Source organism: Ranitomeya imitator, chromosome 1 (assembly GCF_032444005.1).
Source record: "Ranitomeya imitator isolate aRanImi1 chromosome 1, aRanImi1.pri, whole genome shotgun sequence".
Classification (NCBI taxonomy): domain Eukaryota; kingdom Metazoa; phylum Chordata; class Amphibia; order Anura; family Dendrobatidae; genus Ranitomeya; species Ranitomeya imitator.
Genome location: NC_091282.1, coordinates 657,976,515 through 657,993,035, shown reverse-complemented (window position 1 = coordinate 657,993,035; position 16,521 = coordinate 657,976,515). Strand labels below are relative to the sequence as shown.

The 16,521-nt window shown below is 42.1% G+C and overlaps 1 protein-coding gene across 1 annotated transcript in view; it reads right to left on the bottom strand.

The window, feature by feature from the left end:
- Window positions 1-16,521, bottom strand: part of LOC138639795 (Fc receptor-like protein 5) — a 122,975-nt gene that overhangs the window by 86,382 nt on the left and 20,072 nt on the right. Inside the window, exons 7-9 of the mRNA XM_069728783.1 lie at window positions 14,640-14,885; window positions 13,329-13,589; window positions 12,098-12,379 (exon numbers count right to left, since the gene is read on the bottom strand). Coding sequence (XP_069584884.1) covers window positions 12,098-12,379; window positions 13,329-13,589; window positions 14,640-14,885 — 789 coding nt within the window. The remainder of the gene's footprint in view (window positions 1-12,097; window positions 12,380-13,328; window positions 13,590-14,639; window positions 14,886-16,521) is intronic.

The window sequence follows — 16,521 nt, the reverse complement described above, 5'->3', positions numbered from 1 at the left end:
TCCAAACGCAACATGGTGTCCCATCTCAATTCCTGTCAATTTTGCATTTAAAAGTCAAATGGCGCTCCTTCCCTTCCGAGCTCTGCCATGCGCCCAAACAGTGGTTTACCCCCACATATGGGGTATCAGCGTACTCAGTACAGATTGTACAACAATGTTTGGCATCCATTTTATCCTGTTACCCTTGGTAAAATAAAACAAATTGGAGCTGAAATAAATTTTGTGTGAAAAAAAGTTAAATATTCATTTTTATTTAAACATTCCAAAAATTCCTGTGAAACCCCTGAAGGGTTAATAAACTTCTTGAATGTGGTTTTGAGCACCTTGAGGGGTGCAGTTTTTAGAATGGTGTCACACTTGGGTATTTTCTATCATATAGACCCCTCAAAATGACATCAAATGAGATGTGGTCCCTAAAAAAAAATGGTGTTGTAAAAATGAGAAATTGCTGGTCAACTTTGAACCCTTATAACTCCCTAACAAAAAAAAATTTTGGTTCCAAAATTGTGCTGATGTAAAGGAGACATGTGGGAAATGTTACTTATTAAGTATTTTGCGTGACATATCTCTGTGATTTAAGGGCATAAAAATTTAAAGTTGGAAAATTGCGAAATTTTCAAAATTTTCGCCAAATTTCCGTTTTTTTCACAAATAAACGCAAGTTATATCGAATAAATGTTACTACTAAAATGAAGTACAATATGTCACGAGAAAACAATGTCAGAATCGCCAAGATCCGTTGAAGCGTTCCAGAGTTATAACCTCATAAAGGGACAGTGGTCAGAATTGTAAAAATTGGCCCGGTCATTAACGTGCAAACCACCCTCGGGGCTTAAGGGGTTAACCCTAGCCCTAACCCTAGCCCTAACCCCAATCCTAGCCCTAAACCTAGCCCTAACCCTAACCCTAGCCCCAACCCTAGCCCTAACCCTAGCCCTAACCCCAATCCTAGCCCTAAACCTAGCCCTAACCCTAACCCTAGCCCCAACCCTAGCCCTAACCCTAGCCCTAACCCTAACCCTAGCCCTAACCCTAGTGCTATCCCTAATCCTAGCCCTAACCCTAGCCCTAACCCTAACCCTAGCCCCAACCCTAACCCTAACCCTAGCCCTAACCCTAACCCTAGTCCTAACCCTAACCTTAGCCCTAACCCTAGCCCTAACCCTAACCGTAACCCTAATGGGAAAATGGAAATAAATACATTTTTTTATTTTTTTTATTTTTCCCTAACTAAGGGGGTGATGAAATGGGGTTTTATTTACTTTTATAGTGGGTTTTTTAGCAGATTTTTTGATTGGCAGCTGTCACACACTAAAAGACGCTTTTTATTGCAAAAAATATTTTTTGCGTTACCACATTTTGAGAGCTATAATTTTTTCATATTTTGGTCCACAGAGTCATGTGAGGTCTTGTTTTTTGCGGGACGAGTTGACGTTTTTATTGGTAACATTTTAGGGCACGTGACATCTTTTAATCGCTTTTTATTCTGATTTTTGTGAGGCAGAATGACCAATAAGCAGCTATTCATGAATTTCTTTTGGAGGGGCGTTTATACCGTTCCGCGTTTGGTAAAATGGATAAAGCAGTTTTATTCTTCAGGTCAGTACGATTACAGCGATACCTCATTTATATAATTTTTTTATGTTTTGGCGCTTTTATACGATAAAAACTATTTTATGGAAAAAATAATTATTTTTGCATCGTTTTATTCTGAGGACTATAACTTTTTAATTTTTTCACTGATAATGCTGTGTGGTGGCTCGTTATTTGCGGGACAGGATGTCGTTTTCAGCGGTACCATGGTTATTTATATCTGTCTTTTTGATCGCGTGTTATTCCACTTTTTGTTTGGCAGTATGATAATAAAGCATTGTTTTTTGCCTGTTTTTTTTTTTTTTTACGGGGTTAACTTGTAGGACAGTTTTATAGGTTGAGTCGTTACGGACGCGGCGATACTAAATATGTGTACTTTTATTGTTTTTTTTAAATTTAGATAAAGAAATGTATTTATGGGAACAATATATATATACATTTTTTTTCCGGAATTTTTTAATTTTTTTTTACACATCTGAATATTTTTTTTTTTACACTATAACATTGCCCCGGGGTTGGGGCATCATGTTATAGTGTAAGATTGCTGATCTGACACTTTGCTGTGCACTGTGTCAGATCGGCGATCTCACGTGCACTCATAAAGACTTCCCGGCGCCTGCTCTGAGCAGGCACTGTGAAGCCACCTCCCTGTAGGACCCGGATGCAGCCCCGCGGCCATTTTGGATCCGGGCCTGCTGCAGGGAGGAAGGTAGGAGACCCTCGGAGCAACGCGATCACATCGCGTTGCACCGGGGGTCTCAGGGAAGCCCGCAGGGAGCTCCCTCCCTGCACGATGCTTTCCTATACCGCTGGAACACTGCGATCATGTTTGATCGCAGTGTGCTTGGGGTTAATGTGCCGGGTGCGGTCCATGACTGCTCCTGGCACATAGTGCCGGATGTCAGCTGCGATAGTCAGCTGACACCCGGCCGCGATCGGCCGCGCTCCCCCCCGTGAGCGCGGCCGATCGCTATGACATACTATCCTGTGGTCATACGGGCCCACCCCACCTCGACGGGATAGTACTTCACATGTCAGAAAGGGCTTAAAAGCCTGCAAAAATCAGATAAAAACTTCAGTAATTTCATTAAGACCTCTTTTCTGTTCAGCTTCATGACTCTATTAGGGACATGTGCTGGGATGTGATCAATAGGACTCATTTTTACGGCTTTAAAATCTTTATTATGTACCAAGGTATAGTGCCTAGAAAGGCCATGGGTAAGGAGACCATTTTTTATATTATATCGATGCGAATTAAGTCGGAGGTGTAATGCTTGTCTAGTTCTCCTGACATATTGTTTTCCGCAGGGGCATTCAATAACATAAATCACAAAGTCGGAGTTGCAGTTCAAGAAAAAGGGGACCATAAAACTCTCTTTGGTAGTGAAAGAAATAATATTCTTAGTTCTGTGATTAATACTGAGGCAGCAGAGGCAATTCTTGGTACCACATTTAAATATGCCCTTATTTGTAACCTCATTAGCATTAATATTTCTTTTCAGGCGACTGGTGGCTATTAGGTCCCTGATAGTGTGAGCCCTTCGGAATGTGATAGAGGGATTCCTTGGAAAAAATGTATTCAATATAGGGTCGTTCAGTAAAATATGCCAATTTTTTTGAAGGACATCACGAATCTTTTTGTGCTCATCGGAATATTGTGTAATAAAATTCAATACATGCTTGTCCATAACAGTGTTTTTTTTCTATATGTACAAGTAATGAGAACTGGTCTAATTTTGCCGAGTTTTTGAAGGCGTTAGAAATAAGATAAGAAGGATATTTTTGGACAGAAAATTTATTCTTCAATAAATTAGATAGTTCCTTAAAATCATCAGCAGAGGTACAGTTTTTTCTAATCCGGCGAAACTGGTTATTAGGGATGTTTTTAAGCCATTTCCTGTAATGCCTACTGCTAAAATGAATGTACCCATTAGTATCAACTTTTAAAAAAAAACATTTTACTACATACTTTATTATTTACAATAAATAAGGTGACATCTAAAAAATTAATAGAAAGATTGTTAAAAAAAAGCCGTAAAGGAAAGACCCCAATTGTTAAAATTTATTTGCTGAATAAAATCCTCAATATTGTTGTTAGAATTATCCCAAATAAAAAATAGATCGTCTATAAATCTCTTATAAAAAATGATGTTTTTGCCCCAAATGCCATTTAGAATAAAAATCTCTTCAAAGACCCCCATAAATAAATTTGCATATGTCGGTGCTACTTTTGAGCTTATTGCGGTGCCTTTGATCTGATGGTAAAATACATTTTCAAAAGTAAAACAATTATTATTCAATATAAAATCAATACTTTTCAGAATAAAGTGCTTCTGTGCCTCAGATAATCTATTGTCGAATTTTAGAAAATGATCAAAACAAATCAAACCAATATTATGTGGAATGTTAGAGTAAAGTGATGTTACATCCATGGTAATAAAAATATAACAAGGTTTCCATGGTATTTCATTAAGTCATAATAAATGCGTGTAATCCCGAAGATGACTCTTAAGATTAAAAACATGGGGTAACATGATTCTGTCTATATAGTGTGCCAAATTAGATGTTAGTGAGTTGATGCCAGCAATAATGGGTCTGCCTGGTGGATTATGCAAATTTTTGTGCACTTTGGGAAGGTGGTAGAAGAATGGAATACTGGGGGTTTTTATGCACAGAAAGATTTTTCTTTATGATTAACCCCTTCATGACCTTGGGATTTTCCATTTTTCCGTGTTCGTTTTTCACCCCCCTCCTTCCCAGAGCCATAACTTTTTTATTTTTCCGTCAATATGGTCATGTGAAGGCTTTTTTTTGCAAAACAAGTTGTACTTTTGAACGACATCATTGGTTTTAGCATGTCGTGTACTAGAAAACGGGAAAAAAATTCCAAGTGCGGTGAAATTGCAAAAAAAAGTTCAGTCCCACACTTGTTTTTTGTTTGGCTTTTTTGCTAGGTTCACTAAATGCTAAATCTGACCTGCCATTATGATTCTCCAGGTCATTACAAGTTCATACGCATGTAAAGAAGCTGCGGAGACACCATCACGTGTTTCTCGACGCAAGCAGTGAATAGCCAGGCCTTTCCCCGGGAAGGAACAACCACGGGAAGGGCAGCATCCTATGAAGGAAAGCCACCTATGCCAAGCATGGTATCCATCCACAGACAGCTGTTTCGGGGTGTTTGCCCCTCATCAGTGTGGAGTAGGAATCTCGCTATTCCCGGGGAAAGGCCTGGCTATTCACTGCTTGCGTCGAGAAACACGTGATGGTGTCTCCGCAGCTTCTTTACATGCATCTGCATATTTCCCATAAGGGATGGGGGCAGTGTTCTGGAATCACTGCATTGAGAAACACGTGATGGTGTCTCCGCAGTGTTGGATGTTTTGGTCTCCCCGAGGCCAATCATCTGTGCCTTTATAGCCTTTTTACTAGGCACTGCTCATAATAGCCAGATTCCTACTCCACACTGATGAGGGGCAAACACCCCGAAACAGCTGTCTGTGGATGGATACCATGCTTGGCATAGGTGGCTTTCACAAGTCAGTGGCTCCGGTACGTGAGGTGACAGTTTCCTCACGTACCGGAGACACTGACTCACGTAGACACATTAAAATCAATGTGACTCTGCACATGTCAGCGTGTTTTCACGGACCGTGTGTCCGTTTGGAAAACACGGAGACATGTCAGTGTTCGTGGGAGCGCACGTATTACACGGACCCATTAAAGTCAATGGGTCCGTGTAAAACACGTACCGCACACGGATGTTGTCCGTGTGCAGTCCGTGTGCCATGTAGGAGACAGCGATACAGTAAGCGCTGTCCCCCCAGTGTGGTGCTGAAGCCGCCATTCATTTCTTCTCTCCAGCAGCATTTCTTTACATTACAGTGATGAATATGCGGCTTCACTTCCCATAGGGGTGGAGCCGCATATTCATCACTGTAATGGGCGGCACCACGTGACCGCTCATACAGGAGAAGCTGCGGCGAGGAAAGGAAGCAGCGAGGGAGCTGGGTAAGTATTTTATTAACAGCGGGGGGCGCACAGGGGGTGGGAGGGGGTTGGGGACAGGGATCTTTTTTTTAAACACCAAAAAAAAAAAAAAGATTTTTCATATGTTCTCTCCAGCGAACGCTGCTGGAGAGAAGAAATGAATGGCGGTTTCAGCACCAGATGCAGGGGACAGCGCTTAACTGTAGCGCTGTCTCCTGCACGGTGCATGTGGTACCCAGTCAGCACACGGGCGGCACATGGCTGTTGCATGTGTGCCACACTGATGTGCCACGTGAGCACACGGACACACGGACACGGATAATTCCGGTACCGATTTTTCCTGTACCGGAATTATCTGGACGTGTGAGACTGGCCTTAGATGTACTTCTCGGGTCACGAACAATACTCTCAAATTGTTTCAATACAAGGTCGCTGAAAACATTGAAATGGTGACTTTTGTTCTCAACAGGATAAAATTTAGACTTAGTAGGTACAATAAGGTGAAAAAAATCATGTATTTCCTCAGTATTTTCTGTATTAATTAAAGGAGTGGATTTATTTTCCTTAATAAAAAAATGTCTTTTAAGGCTTAATTTCCTTATGAAAATTTGTAAATCTAAAAATAAATCAAAATCCTTAGGTTTGTTGGAGGGACAGAAGGACAATCCTTTAGAGAGGAGTGATTCCTCACTTTCAGAGGAAATTATTAATAAAAAAGTATTTTAACTATGGTTAAACACTGGCAACCTGTGTTCTCCAAGAGTCTATCCTTCCAGCTCAGTAGCTCAAAGTAAATGCCTTCACCTCTGAATTTGTTTCATTTTTCCGATGTGAGTTCGGTTCCACTTTCAGTGAGACCGTGTTTCTCTTTTTTTTTCTCTCTCTCTTTTCAATTTTTGTTATCCTATAAACAAAAATAAGGCTAAATGTGTAAAATATCTATTTGTATTTCTCTGATGATTTTTAATCTTGTCATGTGAACTTCCAGATGAGCCTGAACTCTGATCCATTGGACGTCGCTTCCAAAAGCTGACGTGTACTTAAAGCCTGTATACCTATGACTTTTGTACAATATTTGTGGTATGTCCTGATGAAGGGGTCACCTGAATCCTGAAACGCGTAGAATAAACCACGTTGAAACCTCTACAATTTTTGGAATTCTTCTTGCGGCAGCACGGGGATGATCCTTTTTTCCTACCTAAGTGGAGGTTAGTAATAGGGGAGGTGTCTGTAAGATGACCCCTTTACTAACTCCACAGTCATATAGTATAAAAAAACACAAACCCTGAATAAAGTTATTTTAATTGAAAGAATGAAAGACTCCTTCAATGAATATAAATTAAACCATACTTACATCATCGGTCAGTCCACAGAAGCCAACAGAATAGAATTAACCTAATAAACAACAATATTCCTCACCTGTCTGCAGATAAGATAATAATCCATTTGTCCCATGATGGTTTTAGCTCTGCTTCATCTAGATGGCAGGCTGCATTGTTGCATGATGCGACTATAGAGCCTGCCATCCAGCAGAGACACTGAGCAGCGTGTGGTAGCGCTGCTCTTTGTATCGCTGTAAACTCCTATGAGCTGACTGATGTCACCACGAGCGTAAGAAAGTTCTCACGCACACGGTGCTGTCAGAAAGGTCCTTGGAGTTCACAGCCACTGAACTCAGTTCAACTCACTAACATCAGCGTGAGTGGTGTTACAACTTTTCCCACTGCGCTTGCACTGATGTCAGTGAGTGGAACTAAATTAATTGGCTGTGAACTCCCAGGACATTTCTGACGGCACAGCAAGCACGAGAACGTTCTCACGCTCATGGTGACGTCAGGTCCTAGGAGTTTATCGCTAGATACTGAGCACCCTTGCTCAGTGTCACTGCTGGATGGTAGGCTCAATAGTCGTATCATGCAACAATGCAGCCTGCCCTCTAGATGAAGCAGAGCTAGACCTGTTCTGGGACAAATGGATTATTATCTTCTCGGTGGACAGGTAAGTAATATTATGGTTTATTATTTTAGTAGACATTGGCTTCTGTGGGCTGAGCGATGACATGAGTATGATGTAATTTAGACTCATTAAAGGCATCTGTGTCATTCTTTCAATTAAAGAACTTTATTCTGGGTGTGTGTTTATTTACAATATAACTATAGGATTAGTAATGGATAGATGCCTTATAGACCGAACAATACAAAGGTGACATCAACCTCATAAATATGAACCCCACTTGCCACCACCACAGTGCAAGTGGGTAGAGCAGCGCAAAGCACCAGAATTGGCGCATCTAATAGATACGCCTTTTCTGGGGTGGCTGCTATTTTTAGGCTGAGGGTGCCAATATCCATGACCCCTTAATAGCTTTAAAATACCAGCCCCCAGCTGTCTACTTTAGCTTGGCTGGTTATCAAAAAATGGGGGGACCCCCACACCGTTTTTTTAAATTACTTATTTAAATCATTTTTATATACGGCGTGTGGATACTCTATTTTTGATAACCAGTCTTGCTGAAGCTAACAGCTGCAGCCCGCAGCTGTTAGTTTTGCCTGTTTGGTTATCGAAAATACAGGGGAACCCCACGTCATTTTAAACATTTTTTATTTATTTATAGCGCCTGTTTTGGCTGATGAATAATTCCATCTGCCGCCACCTGCTCTCACTGTCAACAGTTGAATGCAACTGAAGGTAATTGGACACAGTCACTGTAAACAATATTTCTGTTTGTTTTCACTTTCACCCCTATAATTCTTCACTTTCTGCAAACTCCCCTAATCCCTACTCCTAGTAAAGAACTGTTCATCTCCTCTTCAATCCTCCCCATCCATCTCACCTCCTCAGAACTGTTCCTTAACATACAATCCTCTGTCTCCAAGCACAGACAGCCACCTCATGGCCTCTCCTGCTCCCACCTGCTAACACTTTCTCTGCTCCTTCTCACTGCTGGTGATATCTCTCCAAATCCTGGTCCTCCTCACCACATCCCCAGTCAGTTCTACCTCCCATCCATGCTCCATCACAAATTTCCGTAACCTCTCTAACCTTATACCCATTCGCCCAGCCCCCGCTTCCCCAGTCCCACTAACAGGAGCTCTGTGGAACGCTCGCTCTGTCGGCAACAAACTTTCCTACATCCACAATCTTTTTGTTACTACCAAACTTTCCTTCCTCACCATCACTGAAACCTGGCTCACCCCTTCTGACACAGCCTCTCCTGCTGCACTTTCCTATGGTGGCTTCCACCTTTCTCACACACCCCGCCCCAGCAGCAAGCATGGCAGAGGAGTTGGTTTTCTCCTGTCAGGTACCTGCTCCTTCACCCCAATCCCACTGCCACCCTCTGTTACCCTCCCTTCCTTTGAGGTGCACTCTGTGCACATCTGTGCCCCCACCAACCTCCAACTGGCTCTCATTTACCGCCCCCAGGGCCAGCCACCACCCTCTTTGACCACTTCACCACCTGGCTACTTCATTTCCTTTCTGCGGACATCCCCACTATCATCATGGGCGACTTCAACATACCCATTGACACTTCCCTCTCAGTTGCCACTAAACTTCTATCTCTCACTTCCTCCTTTGGCCTCACTCAATGGTCTTCTGCTGCCACTCACAAAGATGGTCACACATTGGTCCTCATCTTCACCCGCCTCTGCTCCCTATCTAACCTCTCTAACTCACCTCTTCCTCTTTCTGACCACAACCTACTCACATTCTCTTCCCTCTCCACTCCTTGTCTACAATCCCCACCCCACAAACTTGCACACCCTCACAGAAATCTTAAACACCTTGATCTACTTTCACTCTCTGAATCCCTCCTCCCTCTCAACGACATAAGTTCCCTACACAATGTGGATGACACTGCCGCTCTATATAACACCATAATAGCTGCAGCTTTGGAATCTCTTGCCCCTCTCACACATACCAAAGCTCGCAAAATCAACAGACAGCCCTGGCACACCAGCCTGACCAAAGAACTGAGGTGAGCTTCCAGGGCTGCAGAGCGGAGATGGAAAAGATCCCACTCCAACGAGCACTTTATTGCATTCAAACAGTCCCTCACTACTTTCAAGACCACACTCGCGACAGCTAAACAAACCTACTTCTCGTCTCTCATATCCTCCCTGTTTCACAACTCTAAACAGTTATTCAACACCTTCAACTCTCTCCTCCGTCCCCCAGCACCTCCTCCCTCCCCACTCATCTCAGCTGAAGACTTTGCCTCATTTTTCAAGCAGAAGATTGAGAACATCAGAGACAGCTTTAGTCGACAACCCCCAGAGCCCTCCCTCCCAACTACCCAGCCCTCCACCTCGAAAATCAACTTCTCCACCATTACAGAAGATCGACTCTCCACTCTACTCTCAAGATCGCATCTCACCACCTGTGCACTTGACCCGATCCCTTCCAACTTCATCCCAAACCTCGCCACAGTCTTCATCCCAACTCTAACCCATCTCTTCAACCTATCACTAACAACTGGTGTTTACCCCTCAAGCTTTAAACATGCCTCAATCACACCTATCCTCAAAAAGCCCTCTCTTGATCCATCCTCTGTATCTAGCTATCGCCCTATATCACTTCTCCCCTATGCCTCAAAACCACTGGAACAACACGTCCATCTTGAACTGTTCTCCCATCTATCTTCCTGCTCCCTTTTCGACCACTTACAATCAGGCTTCCGGTCACACCACTCCACTGAAACTGCCCTAACTAAGGTCACCAATGTCCTATTAACCGCCAAGAGCAAGCGACAGTATTCTATCCTCCTCCTCCTGGACCTGTCCTCTGCCTTTGACACAGTGGACCATTCCATATTACTACAGACCCTCACATCCCTTGGCATCAGAGACTTGGCCCTATCCTGGATCTCGTCATACCTAACTGACCGAACATTCAGCGTCTCCCATTCACACACCACCTCCTCACCTCGCCCCCTATCTGTCGGAGTCCCGCAAGGTTCAGTTCTAGGGCCCCTGCTCTTCTACATTTACACTTTTGGCCTGGGAGAGCTCATAGAATCTCACGGTTTTCAGTATCATCTCTATGCTGATGACACACAGATCTACATCTCTGGACCAGATATCACCACCCTACTAAACAGAATCCCTCAAAGTCTCCGCTAGATTTCTAAAACTTAACATGGACAAAACAGAATTCATTGTCTTTCCTCCATCTCACGTGACCCCCCCAACAAACTTATCCATTACAGTAAACGGCTGCCCACTCTCCCCAGTCCCACAAGCTCGCTGTCTCGGGGTAATCCTTGACACTGATCTCTCCTTCAAACCGCATATCCAAGCCCTTTCCACTTCCTGCCACCTTCAACTCAAAAATATTTCATGGATCCGTGAAACCAAGAACCAATAAACCAAGAATCTGCAAAAACCCTAGTCCATGCCCTCATCATCTCCCGCCTAGACTACTGTAACCTCCTGCTCTGTGGCCTCCCCTCTAACACTCTCGCACCCCTCCAATCTATTCTAAACTCTACTGCCTGACTAATCCACCTGTCCCCCCGCTATTCCCCGGCCTCTCCCCTCTGTCAATCCCTTCACTGGCTCCCCATTACCCAGAGACTCCAGTACAAAAGCCTAACCATGACATACAAAGCCATCCACAACCTGTCTCCTCCATACATCTGTGACCTCGTCTCCCGGTACTTTCCTGTACGCAACCTCCAATCCTCACAAGATCTCCTTCTCTACTCCCCTCTTAACTCCTCTTCCCACAATCGCATAGAAGATTTCTCTCGTGCATCACCCTTACTCTGGAACTCTCTACCACAACACATCAGACTCTCACCTACCATCGAAACCTTCAAAAAGAACCTGAAGACCTACCTCTTCCGTCAAGCCTACAACCTGCAGTAACCACCAATTAACCAAACCACTGCACGACCAGCTCTATTCTCATCTACTGTATCCTCACCCATCCCTTGTAGATTGTGAGCCCTTGCGGGCAGGGTCCTCTCTCCTCCTGTACCAGTTGTGACTTGTATTGTTCAAGATTATTGTACCTGTTTTTATTATGTATACCCTTCCTCACATGTAAAGCGCCATGGAATAAATGGCGCTCTAATAATAAATAATAATGATAATAATAACTGTCAACATTGTCCCCTGCTAGCGCGACAGTGATGTGAGTGGTCTTCACTTCAGCACTCGATGCCGATGAACAGTGCGAACAGTACAGCTGATTCTCAGGCACTGGTACGTGTCACACTGATGACACACGGATGTCATCCATGTGTCATTATTGTGCAACTGTGCAGGACGTTTTGTGGTCCAAGCTGCTCCCGGAAACGCTGAAGTCTGAAAGAGCCCTTAGTGAACTCGGTCGTTTACCAAACTTTGTCCGACTTTTTCCAAAAAAACTTGGGAATCCTAACACAAATTTGAGATTTGCGAATGTTTTCTGAACAAGTTCGCTCATCTCTAGTGGCCAGCACTCTCGATCATCACTATTAAAAACCCTTAACCAGTATTTTTCTCCTCCAGACACACAACCGTCTCACCTTGTACATTAATAGATAATGTCTCACTCTTCTTCTTCACAGTATTGGTGGACGATTTTGCCTCACATGCATAACTCCCAGAATCCTCCAACTGGGCAGATGAAAGTTTGTATTTATTAGATTCACTGAACTCTTGCAAAATCTTTCCATTTTTATAAAAGGCAAAGGTCAAACGTGTTGACTGTCTCATTAGACTAATCGTGGTGTGACAGGTTAAGGTCATGTCAGCTCCTTCCACCACCGGATGTAAATTTAGTCTGATTTCTGGAGAACTAAAAAGTTCTAAAACAAAATTAAAACAAAGTATAAAATGATCATATTGCAAAATCTCCACAATGAATCTTAGGCAGTAATTAACTTCATCTGCTACAGTGACTAAATTAGTAAGTCTACTTAGTACTCCTAATGCTCAGGGCTGAAATTTCATGTGAAGTCAAAATTAAAAAAGAGGCATGAAACACAAATAAGTATAGCTTATAGTACTTGATAGAACGAATGACTTGAAAAACAAAGTCATAATGGAGCAAAAGCCCTGGGGCTCACCCGTTAATGTACTCCATTTGTTTTTTCTCCAACTGTCCCTGAAACCCAAACAGTTGACTTCTCTTATTTCAGAACCATCCCAAGATGAACTGCGGAGCAATGGATGGAACTATGTAGTGGAACAGGGTTTGGATGTGGACCCAGTATTAAGCCACCTTCCTTCCTAAATAATAATTTTAAGGAATAAGGACTTGTAGAAGGCACCACTTACCCTTATGTAGGGTCATTGGCTTGGCATGAAACCGTCCATAGATCCATAGTGTATGAGATTGGCCAGTTGGATTATGGACCCAAATAGAGAAGTTGGTTGACTTTTGTAAATGGGGGAAATATTGGTATTTATCATTCTTAGAAGGGTATCCATCATAAAGATAATGTCGACTTATCCTTAGACTTTGATGGTCTTAGTATAGGCCATTAATATGAGATTTTTGACCCACTGAAGTGAATTTGAACCTGCACTGGTCCTTAATAAGTAGCTGGCATACACATAGGTGGTATGAAGTGACTGCTGCTAGCAGCATGGGCCCCAGATTTGGATGCCCACCAATCTGATGTCCTAACTACAGACCATCAATATTCTAAATCTTGAAAATCCCCTTGAATTAAATTGAAAAATTAATTGGACTACTGTATGATATACTATGAAAAACAATGAACCCTTGATATCTACACATTTCAGACTTACCTGCTATTGAAATATACTCCTCAGCATCATAGATTTTAGATATAGACCCTGTGTTTATAAATCTTGTACACTTATATTTTCCTGTAGCATTTTTGGTAACAGTTCCAAGAATTAAGTCAGACTGAGAACCCAAAAACTGTATCATTTTGTCATCCTTGTAAAATGTGGTATTAACAGCTGAGCCGGTGCGCCACATTTTACATTTCAGTGTCACGCTGTCCCCTTCATAGATGGAAAGAGGTACTTGTAGGATAAGCCATACTGGAATAAAGAGGAAAAACCGTAAACATAAATCTTATACATTACTAAAACCACATGAAATCTGATCACTGATATTATCTGTTTCCGGATTGAAAGCACAAAAATAAAATATTTTAATACGATTAAAAAAAATCAGTGACCAATGTCAGTAAGCTGCTCCTAAAGCCATAAAGGTGGAACAAAATATGAATTAGGCTGGGCATACATTTTAGATTGCTGTTACCTATATGCTCTTTAGGCCAATAGCTGTTTCTCCTGATACTTTCTTACACACGCATACAGGTGCTTCTCACAAAATTAGAATATTATCAAAAAGTTAATTTATTTCAGTTCTTCAATACAAAAAGTGAATCTCATATATTATATAGAGTCATTCATTACAAATAGTGATGAGCGAATATACTCGTTGCTCAGGTTTTTTCCCAAGCACACTCGGGTGGTCTTCGAGTATTTGTTAGTGTTCGGAGATTTAGTTTTAGGAGATTTAGTTTTAGTCACGGCAGCTGCAAGATTTGTGACTGTTAGACAACTTGATTACATGTGGGGATTCCCTAGCAACCAGGCAACCCCCACATGTACTCAACTTGGCTAGAAGCTGTAAATCATGCAGCTGAATCAACAAACACTAAATCACCGAACAATAACAAATACTCGGAGACCACCCGAACTTGCTCGGGAAAATGAGTATATTCGCTCATCACTAACTAGAAACAAGATAACTCTGTAGGACGTCTATCTCCATTGAAAATAAATCATCAGGCGTGTTGAAATCCTAAAGCCCTGTATTTTTTCCCTATAATATCTGCTGTTGTTATTAAATCAGAACATCCTCAACTGGTCCCATTGAAATAGTTGAGTGTGCTCATTTTTAAAGGCTATCTTTAGTCTTAAAAGTCATATGAAAATTTGTTCAAGAATTTGTACATATTCAGGCTGGAGGAAAAGTAATCCTCATCTCCACTGATCTTTATTCAGCCATACTAACATATTTTTTGCCCTATCAGCAGTAGCTAAACTTCAGAGATTTTAGAGTTGAACTGCTAATCTTACCAAAGAAAACATCCAGATGAATAGAGTTGCTCCTCTCACCAGATTCACCCTGGCACTGGTAATGTCCAATATCTGTGTCGCCAGAACTGAAAATGTTTAGTGTTCTTTCAGTCAAGCGTAACTTGACTTTGTCTTTATACCAAGAAAACGTTCTGCTTGTCTGGTCTTTGCATGTCAAGGTGATTTGTTCGAATCTAAAGACTTTGTTCCAATTTGGGTAAGCAGACAGCACAGGAATAATGGACTCTATCATAAAGACACAATGGCATTTATTAAAATTATCATATTCATATAAAGAAAACACACATTTTACTCAATTAGATAGTTTGGTCCACCCCTGCATGACCACATCTATTAGTCACAAGTGCCAGAAATCCGTGAACTTTACTCTCTACATTGAGATTGAGAATATTAACTTGGATCTTGTTATTGACTTCCCTCCTTTCCTGACCTAGGTGCTGTATCTCATATCTGGAGATAAGACGTCTACATTAACAAGGTCCATAACATTTTATGGTGTTAATTGTGAAGAATGGATCAAGCCTTCACCTGACAATCAAGGGTCTATCCAAGTTAAATTCCAAACTAGTAGACCCAACACTGGACAGTATTTCATATATTGAGGATTAATGACACAATCAAATTGATTTGAATCCTGCGTTGGAGTTCATTGAGGAATAATATCCTTTAATTGTATGACCAAGAAGTGTCCTTCAAAACTTCTACTTTCCTGGAAATATAGAAAGACTTCAGGAAACGGCATCTGCAACTATGACCAGATCTAGGGTAACCCATAAGCTGTGGAAGTTGTCCAGGACTGAGAACTAGTGATGAGCTAGTGTACTCATTGCTCGGGTTTTCCTGAGCATGCTTGGGTGGTCTCCGAGTATTTTGGCATGCTCGGAGATTTCGTTTTCATCATCTCAGCTGCATGATTTGTGGCTGCTAGACAGGCTGAATACATGTGGGAATTCCCTAACAAACAGGCAACCTGAACATTTATTCAGGCTCTCTAGCAGTCGCAAATCATGCAGCTGCGGTGACGAAAACGAAATCCACGAGCATGCCAAAATACTCGGAGACCACCCGAGCATGCTCGGGGAAACCCGAGTAACAAGTATTTTCGCTCATCACTAGTGACTTGTAGAATAGAAGAAAATCCAGCTCATGGCACTTTAATTGGTACAGAGGAATAAAAGCACGGATTTCATGATAGCATCAACGTGTTTCTGGTAACTAAGGCACCCGTTCCCTGGCCCCATCAGTGCTTATCTCCAAATCCCCCGCAAACGGGATTCAGACGTATGTGCTGACAGGACCATAGACTGTAGTGGTACTGGCAGAGCGAACATGCACTTTGCAATGCATTATTTTTGGGGGCATACACCTATTGGAAGCGGACACTCAGACACCATTTCTAGATGCATACATTCTCAAACATTATGAAGGTGCACGAAAGTACTCTGCTGGCACCAGTACAGTCTATGGACCCATCAAATCCCATTTTATGGGGGGTTCAGATGTAAGTACCGATGGGGCCACTAAATGGGGGCTGAAAAGCAATGTGGTAGCACTCTTAGACAAAGTGTTCATTTGTGCTCCTGGCCACAAGGATATGTTAATATTGAGCTGAATATCTTTCCACTTTAGTGAAGTGACTAACTGAAATTTTATCTATGGTACTTTATTAGAAACGACTTCATTATCCAGATTATCAACCACTCGGCCTTACCAGAAGCAAACGTGATTGCCTCAACTCTAACCACTGTAATGGTAAGTGGGATCCTGTAGGTAAATTTGTGCTGCCTGCTTTTGTTTCTTCTGTAGTTGTTTTAGGAACCAGAGTGTTACCAGAATGAAGTGAGTGACATTTTTGTCTAAT